A 13287-nucleotide genomic window follows, 5' to 3' on the forward strand; every position below is an offset into this window, starting at 1 on the left:
GAGGAGGGCCTCAAGCCGGTAAATAGCTCTCGAGCTTTAGTATAAGGCCGAGTCGGAGCCGAGGATCGGCTCCGAACCCATCCAGCAAGAAAGAAGGCGAGAAGAAGACAACTAACATGGAACGTTATGGTAGGTACATAACTTCTTATTCTACAACAAGTACAGGAAATGGTCTCTGATTCTTATGGTTGTTTTCTGGTTTGTTTTTAAGGATCTTAAAACCTTTGTCTTTAAATAGTGCTGTACTTGTAAATATGTCTGAAGCAACAGTTACCCTGTAAATCCTTAATTCACTATTAAACTGGCTGCTCAATTTTTTTTTAAATGTGATGCCATGATGTTACTTTGAATAATGTCCATCTTCTGATCAGATTGAGTGAATCACAGATTTTGTTTTTCAGGGGTTGTCATTCAGGAAAGGAACACATCAGCTGTACAGTGCATCACATGACCGCTCAGTGAAAGTGTGGAATGTCAGTGAAAATGCTTATGTGGAAACTCTGTAAGTTAGTTTTCCTCTACTTTCTTGGTTTTGCTTTCCTCTGTTTTCTTGCTGCTTATAATGCAGCATGTTCGAAGTAGTTGTGAATATGATGTGCAGTCTAAATGCTTTACAGTTACTAAAACTGCGTTGTTGGATTTTTCATTTACCTAAGTTACTGTTACTGAATGCACAGAGTACAAAATATGACTGAAACTTGAGAATAAAGCTTGAAGGTTCATTAGTTTAGGCTATTCATTTTCCAGTATGCAGTTTATCCATTTCATGGTTGCAGAGGAATGGGAATCTATCCTGGAAATCAGTGAGCACAAGACAGAGAACTTCTGCTGGACAAGATGCCTCTTCATCATAAGAGACACACACACACACACCCACACATATATACACACACACATATACACATATATGCACACACATATACACATATATACACAAACACATATACACATATATACACACGCACATATACACATACACACACATATACACATATATACACACACATATACACATATATATACACACACACATATACACATATACACATATATACACACACACATATACACATATATACACACACACATATATACACAAACACATATACACATACACATATATACACACACACACATACACACACATATACACATACACATATACACACACACACATACACACACACCATCCAGTTGCCAACCTACATGGAAGAATACAGAGTATGTGATGAAAACCCATACAGATATAGGGAGGACATAGAGAGGGCAGCCCATCCAGGAACTGAAGAGAAGAATCAAGGGTTGTGAGGCAACCCCGACACCATTATAGTGTCCATCTTTAAAGTTAATTTACTCTGCGAAGTGCATGACTTTTTCATGTTTGTTTGTTTTTATTGTAAGTAGCACAGACAGTACTGAATATCTTTAAAAACTGCTGTTGCTATACTTTATGTTGGGAATGTAGTTTCATCATTTTGATAAACTAAACATATTTCATTCTTCTTTCTTTCTGTACAATGGAGATCATGGTTTGAGAAAGAGTGAGTGCGCAGTGGAATAAGGGTAGATAAAGAGGAGGAACTAAGATCTGATGGGAAGCAATTTAGTTTGAATGTCAGTGGGGAAAAAACATAGCAGGATGGTTAGCTATGACAGGATGTGTGTGGGATTGAAGTTAACCTGGATTAGAGCAAGAGCAGAGCCAGGATTCCATAATGTCCTTTTGTGGTTCTGTTCTGGATGTTGTGCTGTGCCTAGTGTGTCAGAGTGTGAGGGGGAGAGCATTCCAGACTTTAGAGATATGTGAAGAGTACAGAGCATCTCCTGAGGAATTACAGCTGATTGAAGGGGACTGCTTGGGTGTGTAGGTGAGGATGTTCATTGTTCCCGCTGCTGCAGTAGCCTTTGGTTATTTCATTTTTTCCAGCCTAGGAAATAACCGGCTTAGTACAAAAGCTCTGGATCCCTCCCATACTTTCCCTCAGGTTGCTTATTTGCCAGTGATAATCAGTTAAATAGCAGACAACAGGAAGTGACATCAGTACTTTCTTGCCACCTCACAGGAATCAACTAAAGGACTTCTCAGTAGCAGCAGTTGGTCTGCAGCTCTATTTCTGGCAGATAACACCCCTTTGGAGACTTCTTTCATGCAGAATGTATTGCCCTTTTTAAGATTAAAAGATATTTGTTTTTCTTTAAAAAAAAAAAAAAAAAAAAAAACAATATTAGTTTAAATATTGGTATTTTCCTGTCAGGAACTGCCTTACTAGCTTTAGAGACTTGTGTCTTTTATTGGGGGCCATTTTTGTGTTAAATAGTGTACTGCTTTTGCAACTTTTGAGTTTAGGTGTTTGTGCTACAATGTTCATAGTTGTATGTACTTCACGACAACTTACCTGAGTGTTTGTTTCATTCATAAAAGTGCAAGGAAACTACGGTTCAGTCAGGTACTTTATGTACTGCTTGTGCACCTGTTTACCTTTGTTTTAGGACTGTTTGGAGAAGTGTAAGTGTGTGTGTGTGATGCTTGTAAACATCTTCTGACCAGCGCTTTCCATCACTACTTACTGGCAATTAGGTTTCTTCCTCTGTCTCAATGTAGATACTCCCTCCTGTCCTGATGGTTCTTCTCCTGCTGTACCTAAAAAGAAAAATGTTACTAAATGCAAATCCTTGCAGTCACCGACTATTCAATCAATGCTTCAGCTAGTGGCAGTGGTAGTGGATCCTGTAGAGGCATTGCTTCATTCCTTTGCTGTTCTTTCCAAGTTCCTCTGGTGTTTCTTCTTCCACTGTTATGAAACTGAGGTCAGACATGTCCTTTTTTACTTTCTCAACCTCTTTTGGGTTTCTAATACCATGACTGGGATGGACCCCATTCCTAAGTCAATGTGTAAGTAAAATTCATGAAATTAGTATTGTTTCAGTCATTGATGTTAGCCAGAAGTGTTCTTCACAGCACCCACAATGTGCCCTCTAGGGACTCCTGCAATTTATATGGTGTTACATGTATCGGTAACATGTCTAAGTTGTTGTTGTTGTTGTGTCTTTCGGCTTTTCCCAGTTAGGGGTCGCCACAGTGGAACTCCAGTCCGCTAATGATTGGCAGTAGATTTTTACGTGCAGAGTTGCCAGCTCTGATGCACAACCTTCAACGAAGATACGCCCATTCACGCATGTCTCCAGACAGAAGACTCTCTAGCTGAAAATGGAACAGGACAGCGTCTTACTGTGAGGCGACAGCGCTACCGCAGCACCACCACCGCAGTGGTAACATGTCTAAGTAGGATTGTAAATTCTTTTTTTTAAGACCCATTGCTCCTGCTACTACTGGAACTGTCTGGGTATCTTTCTTCCACATTGCCCTCGTTTCTGCGTGCAAGTCCTGGTAGTTTTTGACTTTGTGTATCTCTGTACATAAGACACTGTAGTTCCTGGGTGTAGTGCTTTCAGTAATCAATGCTACTTTTGTCTCCTTTTCATAGACTGCTGTATCTGGTTTTCTTGAATCTATTTTTTGAACTGTTGGCAATGGACAATCCCATGTGATATAAACTTCATCATTTTCTACAACGCTTTTTGGCTCATGTTTCCAGTGATGTTCTTCGTGTTTCACTGTTGCAGTCATTATATTTGGGTAATCTGCTGTCAGGTTGCCCTCAGTCGGCCTGATTAACAAAGTCTTGGGTCCTGCGTCGGTTGCTGTCCCTTCTTCCATGACGTCAGGTCGTTAGGGGTATACAACATGCAGCCGACGCTATTACATCAGTCTTTCTTGCTGCACGGTGCCTGAAGCAGAAGCAGTTCGCAAGTGCCAGTCGGCCGACTCCTGAAATTTTCGTTTTAGAGTTTCAGAACCAAAGTTTTCAACTAAAAAGCTAAGTACCCCATTGGGATAACTTTTTCTTGCTCCTTAATGATGTCAGTAAAAGTTAATAATTGCATAACTTGTGGGAAGCAAATACCTCATAAAGATTTTCATTTGTACTGTATTCTTTGCCTAGGCCCTGACCACAATGTGCCTTGCTGTCGGTTTAGTGCTAAATTTAATGAACGCACTATTAAACGTTGGTATATTTTTGCTTTTAAATATTTTGGATCACGCTTTAATTATCCAGAAATGTCATTGGTTAGCAGTCCAACTACCGAAATACCTAAAAAAATGCAAAGAAAAAACAGACCGTCTAGGTCCAAAACTGACGACGACGCATCTGAAGTAGGGAGTTCATTTGTCAGCAACCTGTGGGTCTTGGATCCGATATCGGATCCGAGCCGGCAACTTGTTTCAAGCTAATGGATCCGAGCTCCTAGCTCCTCCCCTCACCCATAATCCCCTGCTAACCCTCCATGACCTCAGATCTAGTTTGCCGCGCTTGTGGATAGCTGGATTCCTGTGAGCTCATCTAGTACTTGGCAGTTAAGTTGATATTTTTCTGTCAACTTTCTTTTTTTTTCTCAAAAATATTAAGTGTGTAAGCGTTAGGTTCCCTTTAGAGTAAAAATAATTCCTTTTAAGTAGATGTCCTTCAAGGACGCATCTGCAGTCCTTACAAATGGGTTGTCCTGTCGTCAGGCAGCCCTTCGGTCGGCCGGATTCCAAAGTCTGGGTCTGGCATCGGCTGGTGTCGCACTTCACCCGACGTCATAGCGGCAGTTCTTCGGGTATAAAGGCATCAGCCGACGCCATTTTCCTTAGTCTTTCTTGCCGCGTGGCGCCTGAAGCAGAAGCTGTTCGCAAGTGCCGGTCGGTCAGAATCAGAGATTACTACTACAAGTACCAAAGACTTCTAAAAAGCTAAGTACCCCGTTGGGGACTCTTTCTTGCCTCAGCCGATGTCAGAAAAAGTGAATAACTGTTTAACTTGTGGGAAACAAATACCTCATAAAGATTTCCACTCTTACTGCTTACCTTGTTTAGGCCCAGACCACGACGTAGCAGCTTGTCTAGCCTGTGCTTCTTTCAACCGACGGACGCTTAGACGTCGGTCGGAATTTGCTGAAGAGTTTTTTGGCTCCGATTTTGCTTGCATTATGCCGTCGGATACTCCGACTACGCAAATTTCTAAAAAACGCAAGGAAAAGGACTGACATTCGCGGTCCGCGGTTTCGGCCGAAACCGCGGTTAAGCCAACCGCGAGTGTCTCGGTTTCGGCTGAAACCGAGTCCACGGTCCTTCCTTCGGCCGAAACCTTGCCACTTACCGAGGCCTCATCCAGCCAGGCTGAATCTGCTACTGAAATCCCACCTGCTCTTGCAGGATCGCAGATTTATCTGATACTATCCCTTTGGATATTTCTACCCCTGCACGTGGAGCTGCTAGGCCTCCTGCATCCATGTCTATTAAGGCCTTTGCCAGGGCTAAAGCAGCAAAATCTACCAAATCGGTGCCTGCTAAGACCCCCTCTCACAGGCCTAGTTCCAGTTCACAAACGCTTAGTCTAGCAGAGGATCTCATTTCTTTGATCCGGGGATCCCAACCACTTCCAGACAGGGCCTCTCACCCACCTCCAGAGAAGAGGACCAGAGTAGAGCCCCCTGAGCCAGTTTGTTCAGATGGATCCTCTGATGAGTCAGATAGGACTCTGATGCAGAAGACTCCATTCCTTCTGCCTCTCCGCCTGAGGAATTTTCTTTTGGGGAAACCTTGCATGCTATGAGGGAACAATTCCAATGGCAGGGCCAGGATTTTTCAGACTCTAGGAAAAGGCTTAGAACCTTTTTGCATTTGCCACAGCATAGGCCTTTAGCCATTCCTCCAGTACTTACTGTTGTGGATGATGCTTTTAATGATGCTTGTACTGCTCCTGATTCTCTTCCTCCGGCCCCTGCTAAGCCCGATAGGTACTACAGGGTTCCGGACACACATTATCATTTGTATAAGGCCCTTTGCAGATCCCGAAACTATCTCCCAGGGACCCAAGGCTGTAGCAGCTTCTACCAAAAACCCCCTCCCCTCTGAAAGGGAATCTAGGGCCTTAGAGATGGGGTAAAAAAGTTTACACTTCTGCTACTCTTTCAGCTAGGGCCTTGAACTGTCAATTCCACATGATTCAGTATCAGGAATTTATGTTAGACCAATTAACTAAAAAACTGTCCTCGGATGAACCATTAGACAAAAAATCTGTACAGGAAATGGTACATAACATTCAGCAGGTCAGTAATCATTCCTTAAAATGCGGCTATGATGCACTGGAGGCTTCCTTTAGATCAGCCATGACTGGCACAGTGATCAGAAGACATGCATGGTTGAAAGAGCAGTCCTTACCAGACCATGTAAAATCAAAGCTCCTAGATGCTCCCATGGATAAGCTCAATTTGTTTGGCTCCCCTGCGCAGCAGGTGCTGAAGAAGGTGGAAGACAAAGCAAAATCTGTTCAGACAGTTAAGGATTTCTTGCAGGTCCAGCCTCCAAGGTTTAGCAGGAACTGGCCTTCCAAGAATTGGTCCTTTCCAGACACCTACAGAGCTCCGAGAGGCAGAAATAGACGCTCAAGAGGCAGGGGTCAATCCAGAGGTGCCTACAGGGGACGTCAGTGGCAGGCTAACAACCAGCGAGGTACAGCCACAGATCCAGCCACCACCACTTCCACAGGACAATCACAGTGACTTGGCTCTGGCACCGCCTACCAGGGAACAACTAGAAGCACCCTTAGGCGGGAAGCTAGCCTTATTTTCAGTAAACTGGCATCACATCACAGGAGACAAATGGATTTTACAGACAATAGACCAAGGTTACAGGTTTCACTTCCATACTCTACCAAGGAAGAGAGGAATGCCAAACCTACCTCCAAATCAGAAGACAGAAGCTCTAGAACAAATAACTCACTAAGGATGAGAGCTATAGAAAGGGTACCATCTATGGAACAAGGACAAGGATTTTACTCCAGACTCTTCCTGGTACCAAGAAAAGAAAACCAATGGAGACCTATTCTCGACCTGTCCGCTCTAAACACATATCTCATTGTTCCAAAATTCAAAATGCTGACCCTACAGCAGCTTCTTCCCATGCTGGGCAAGGAGTCTTGGCTGGTAACTCTAGATCTTAAGGAGGCATACCTGCACGTCCCCATATGACCAAATTGCAGAAGATACCTCAGATTTCTTGCAGGATCAGAGCATTATCAATTCTTAGCATTGCCCTTTGGCTTATCTACTGCGCCCAGAGTATTCACGAAATGCCTGGCATCAGTAATTGCTCATTGCAGGCTTCAGGGAATTCAAATTTATCCTTACCTGGACGACTGCCTGTTACAAGCGGACAACAAAAACAAATTAACAAAAGATTTGGAAAGGGTCATTCATCTACTACAAGCCCTGGGATACACAGTCAATATAAAAAAGTCAAGGCTGATACCATCCCAAAGGATAACCTTCTTGGGTGCAGATTTGGGCACATCAAAACAAATGGCATTCCTGACAGTAGAAAAACAGGAGCAACTCCCTCTCTACTTCATGGCATTAACAAAGCAGAACCAGCTAACAGCAAGAAAAGTCCTGCAAGCTCTCGGTTACATGGCATCCTGCATAATATTGATTCCACATGCCAGACTACATATGAGGAAGTTACAGTGGTACCTAAGGAATTTATGGTCTCAGCACAAGCACAGCCTAGAAACCCAGATTCCAATAATTCCATGCCTAAAACAAGAATTCCAATGGTGGGCTCAGGCCTGCCAATCAAACAAGGGACTGCCCTTCCACAGCACTCAACCAAGCCAGACCATCACAACAGACGCCTCAGACCTCGGTTGGGGGGGCGCACATGCTGGACAAGTGCATACAAGGCTTATGGGCTCAAGACCAGCAGCACCTACACATAAATCAAAAGGAAATGCTGGCAGTAAAACTGGCAATTCAGGCATTCAGACCATTTCTTCGACAGGGTCAACTGCTGATAAGGACGGACAACACCACAGTTATGTGGTACATCAACAAACAGGGAGGCACACATTCATACCCTCTATGCCGGATAGCAATGGACCTCTGGAATGTGGCACTGAGCTTCAACATTCAGCTTCAAGCAATTTTTGTGCCAGGAAAAGAAAATATACTAGCAGACATCCTAAGCAGAACTACCACGGATGCCCACGAATGGATGCTGCATCCGGACATCTTCAAAACCATTACAGGGAAATGGGGACTACCAGAAATAGACTTATTTGCATCCCCACACAATCACCAACTGAAAAAATTCTGCACAAGGACGTACCACCCACTTGCCTGGAAAGTGGATTCCCTATCGTTCAGTTGGAAAAACCTGACAGCATATACATTCCCACCTCTTCCTTTGATGCACAAGGTGCTATTGAAGATCAAAGAAGACCGTCCAAGGATCATCCTGATAGCTCCAGACTGGCCAAGGCAACATTGGTACCCATTACTGAGGAGCATGTCTCTGGAACAAATATGGCCTCTGCCCCTAGTTCCCTTGCTGTTAACACAGAACAACTTCAAAAACCTGCATCCAAACCTGAAAACACTGCAGCTGGCTGCCTGGAACATTGCATAAGACCAAATAACCCAGATTTATCTCAAAGGGTTAAAGACATTACCTTGGAGGCTCGCAGACCCTCAACAAGAAAAAATTATTCAGCAAAATGGAAAAGATATCTCATTTGGAGTACGGCAAAAGGAGAGAATGTGTCACTGGTAAGCATAGCTAACATCCTGGAATACTTGGCAGAGCTCTTCCACAACTGTCTGTCCTATTCTTCCATTAAGATTCATGCATCAGCTATTTCAGCAGAATACAACTTGGATCCTCCAGTCTTCTCACATCCTCTGCTCAGGCAGTTTCTGAGAGGGATTAAAAATGTAAAGCCACCTAGGAAGCCACCATTGCCATCATGGGACTTGAACTTTGTGCTAGAAAAATTGACACTCCCTCCTCTCGAGCCAGCAGCAACAGCAGAATTTACAGTACTTATCATGGAAAACTGCTTTCCTGCTTGCAATCACTTCAGCAAGAAGGGTATCTGAGCTACAGGCATTAATGGCAGTACAGCCCTTCCTGATCTTCCATCAAGACAGAGTGTCCATGAGAACTAATCCTTCTTTTATGCCAAAGGTGGTCTCCAGGGTATCTTTAAATCAAGCTATCCACCTACCAACATTCTTCCCCAACCCACAGAACAGGGGAGAAAGACTGTTGCATACCTTGGATGTACATAGACAATTACGCTACTACCTGGACAGGACCAAGAGCAATAGAAAGACTGACCAGCTACTGGTAGCATATGCGACAGGAATGGAAGGAAAAGCAATTTCAAAACAGACAATCTCTAAGTGGATAGGAAATTGCATTAGATTTTGTTACTCCTACCATGGGAAGAAAACTCCAGAAAACATCAGGCCTCACTCTACAACGGCTACAGCCACTACCACAGCTTTCTTACGAGGAGTGGCTACCAAGAACATTTTAGAGGCTGCTACTTGGAGCTCCGTGCATACATTTGCCAAGCATTATAATTTACCTTTATACTCCAGATCCCGAGCAGGTTTTGCCACTGCTGATTTGCAAGGGATCTTAACTACACCATAATCTTATTTCTCCTCCTCCCCCAGTTTGGCTATGGTATTCTACCCATTTGTAAGGACTGCAGATGCATCCTTGAAGGACATAGTACAGTTTTGTACCTACCATAAATGTAGATGTCCGATAGGCATGCATCTGCAGTCAGGATTACCCTCCTTCCCCTCTGTGGTACTCCTAGGGTATTTGCCATCTTGTAGCTAGCTGGGGGAATCTATTATGGTGTATTTGTTTGTATATATGTACATACATGCTTATTTTTGTTTGCTCTCTACTATTTGGAACCATTTGCATTTATCCAAATTTAGCCTTCCTAGAGGGCACCTGGCATCTGGGGCAAGAAACACTGAGGAAAATGGCGTCGGCTGATGCCTTTATACCCGAAGAACTGCCGCTATGACGTCGGGTGAAGTGCGACACCAGCCGATGCCAGACCCAGACTTTGGAATCCGGCCGACCGAAGGGCTGCCTGACGACAGGACAACCCATTTGTAAGGACTGCAGATGCATGCCTATCAGACATCTACATTTATGGTAGGTACAAAACTGTACTTTTCCCTCCCTTCGCTGGTCGTTAGAGTGTGTGTGTTGTGTGTTGTGTTTTGGGGCCTGTGTATGTGTGTTACATTACTTTTCTTTAAGTATGGCTGAGGCCCCAAAAGCCTTTTTTTCTAAATGTACCGAGTGTGGCCATAAGCTCTCCCCGGCTGATGGCCACACTGGGTCGGTGCCTTGGGGTTGAACACCTCACCTCAGGCTGTACCATTTGTGCAGCGTTCAACCCCAGGGCACTGAAAGAGCGGAGGTCGAAGCTGGTCTTGGCGGGACTTTTACCCCCAGACTCGGCTCCGGCCTCCGCTGCTCCCGTGGCTCCACCACAGGCTGTGGTTGCTGCCATTCCTGCCCCCCTTCCTCCGTCCGGGACTCAAACTCCCGCTAAAGTGTCGGAGGACAGGGAGCCAAGGAGGGAGAAACGGAGGGAGAAGCACCACGGCGGGCCGAGACCTCCTTCGCCCCGCCAGCTAAGCGGGCTTCTCCCTCCACTGCTTAGGTCTCCTCCTCCTCGGCTCCGATCCCCTTGTTTCTCCCCAAGGCCCGAGGAGGAGGAGTCCCGATCTCCATCGAGGTCATCGAGGTGGCATTCCAGGCCTGCCTCGGTGACCTCTTCGAGATCGACCTTTAGTATGTCCGATGCAGACTTGGACGGATGATGCGAAGGTTCATCCAGGCCCAGCTGCAGATGGGAGTGCTCTTCTCCCCCTCTCGGGAGCTCACACCTTTTTCCATCCTATTGCTCCTTCTCCGACCCGCTATCGGGTTCGGAGCATTCGAGCCGAGCAGCGTTGGAGCCGGGGTGGGTCGCCGACAGTACTTGGTACGGATCCGACCCTGCCCTCGAGCCTGCGGATCCGACCTCGGAGCCGTGGCCCGAGCCGGATCCGAGGGATTCAGTGTGCCTTCGGCTCCGTCCAGGTCGGGCGCACTGGTCCCGGATCCGATGGTCTCGGCCGTTCCGATCCTTCATCGGATCCAGTGGGAACCTACTGGATCAAGAGAGAGTGGTTCCCCTCGGCTTCGATGTTGTGGAGAGGGCTCTGTTGAGAGCATCCGGACCCCCCCGGTCCTTGTCTCGGCTCCTCCCTGCACTCCCTCTCTGCTGGGCCAGGCTTCCATCACCCGGCCAAAGGGACAGCCTGCTTCAATGTCCCAGATGGTTCCATTGGAACAAGATGTTGCTGGCGAGGCCTCCTCGGACAGCCCCCCCGAGGAAGTGCCCCACAAGCATAAGTGCAAGAGGAGGCACGTGGACTCCCCTGAGTCCTTGACTGAGGACACAGACTTGGAGGAAGGGGAAGGCTCTCCAAGATCACCCCCTGAGGATGTCTCCTTTGGAGACATCATGGAGATGCTGAGGATCAGAGGTGGGTTGTCTGCCCCCAAGTCTTCCTCCGACAAGTCAGTGTTTCTGGAGGCATTTGAAGCAGGCCCGTCTACCACTTGGGTGTCCCTCCGCCACCCCTTGGTGGACCTCATTACCACCAGGGCGTGGAAGGATCCGGACACCGTGGAGCCAATAAAATGCCCGCCGGACAGAATACTTAGCCCCCTCAGACCGATCGCACTGGAGTAAGGGCCCCGTAGATGCCATGTTGACGGCGGCAGCCACGAAGAGGGAACTGGCTCAGGAGAGCCTCAGTCCATCCACCGAGCAAGGAGTCCCGCTCGATGGACCGCTTAGGAAGCGAGTTTTAGTTCAGCGACCTTCGGTAAGGTCTCTGAACTATATGGCACATGTCATCAGGATGCAGCGGGATCTTATCAAAGAATATGCTGCCTCCTCCTGAGTCCATGTCGGCGGATGACAAGCAATTGTACTCCACCAATGGCCACTCTGAGATCAATTTCAAATACCTCTATGCGGCTGTTGTCCCACGCCACAGAGGGAGCCGCTAGGGCTAGCGGAGCAGGCCTAGTCATGAGACGTCAGGCCTGGCTCCGTCATTGTGACTTTGGAGCCTTTAAAGCGTCTTTTGCGAACACCTTCGATGGTTCTGCCCTGTTTGGCAAACGGTTCTCGAGACACTTGCCCAGAGCGAAAGACGGGAAGACGTTGTCTGCCGGAGTCCGCTTCTCTGCTCCCCAGCGGTCCTTTTCGAAGAACCAAAAGGGTCAGAAGAAGATGTGGTTCCAGAAATCGCAACATTCCCAACCCGCTCCGGACAACCAGTCCTTCCGTGGCAGAGGAGGACAGGGAGGACGCCGCCCCAGGGGCAGAGGGGCTCCGAGAAACTTTGGGTCCAGAGAACCTTTCTCTGAACAGCCCACGCAGCAGCCCTGAAGGGTTGCCTGGCTGCTCCACTCTGGAGGCAGTCGGGGGGCGCTTCTCGGAGCACCTAGCGGCATGGGAGTCCATCACGACAGACCGCTGGGTGCTTCGCATTATATCCAGAGGGTACAAAATACCATTACTCCATGTCCCCAAATTCAAGAACCTCCCCGATGTACCACCCGATCAGAGTGAGGCCGCAGCCACAGAAATTCAGCAGCTGCTAAGAAAGAGCCATCCAGCCCGTCCCCCAAGACCAGCTCGGATTAGGGTTCTACTCCAGGTTCTTTTTGGTGCCAAAAAAGACGGGGGACTTGAGACCGATCCTAGACCTTTCCCGCTTGAACCTGTCAGTAACCAAGGAAAAATTCCGAATAGTCACTCTTCAATCTATTCTCCCCCTTCTAAGGGAGAACAATTGGATGTGCTCTATAGACCTCAAGGATGCGTACTACCACATTCTAATGGACAGACGATCCAGGAGGTTCCTCCGCTTCCGGCAGGGAGCCATTCACTACCAGTTCAGGGTCCTTCCCTTTGGCCTCACCACAGCCCCCAGGGTGTTCACCAAGGTATTAGCAGTGATTGCGGCCCACCTGAGACTCCAGGGAATACAGGTCTTTCCGTACCTGGGCGACTGGCTCCTGACCGCCCCAACAAGGCATCTACTTTGCTCAGCCAGAGATTTCTTTCTCCGCCTAGCCCCACAGTTAGGCATCACCATCAATGCCAACAAATCCCTTCTGGCCCCGACACAAGTCATAGAATTCATAGGAGCCAGAATAGACACCAGAGAGCTACGAGCCTTTCTAACTTCTGAGAGAATCCGGAATTTGCAACTCCATGTGCGGGCTATCCTCCAATCAGAGACTTCACCAGCGGAATTGGTCCTGAGGGCACTAGGCTCCAGGGCGGCAGCGATTATGCT

At 46.9% G+C, this 13287-nt stretch overlaps 1 protein-coding gene across 1 annotated transcript in view; it reads left to right on the forward strand.

Annotated features, from left to right (window-relative positions):
* RRP9 (ribosomal RNA processing 9, U3 small nucleolar RNA binding protein) overlaps window positions 1-13287 on the forward strand; it is a gene marked incomplete in the record, with an annotated part of 550676 nt that overhangs the window by 254693 nt on the left and 282696 nt on the right. The window contains 1 exon segment of the mRNA XM_044077476.1: window positions 402-502. Coding sequence (XP_043933411.1) covers window positions 402-502 — 101 coding nt within the window.

Source organism: Protopterus annectens, chromosome 7.part0 (genome assembly GCF_019279795.1).
Source record: "Protopterus annectens isolate FY-2018-M chromosome 7.part0, PAN1.0, whole genome shotgun sequence".
Taxonomy (NCBI): Eukaryota; Metazoa; Chordata; order Ceratodontiformes; family Protopteridae; genus Protopterus; species Protopterus annectens.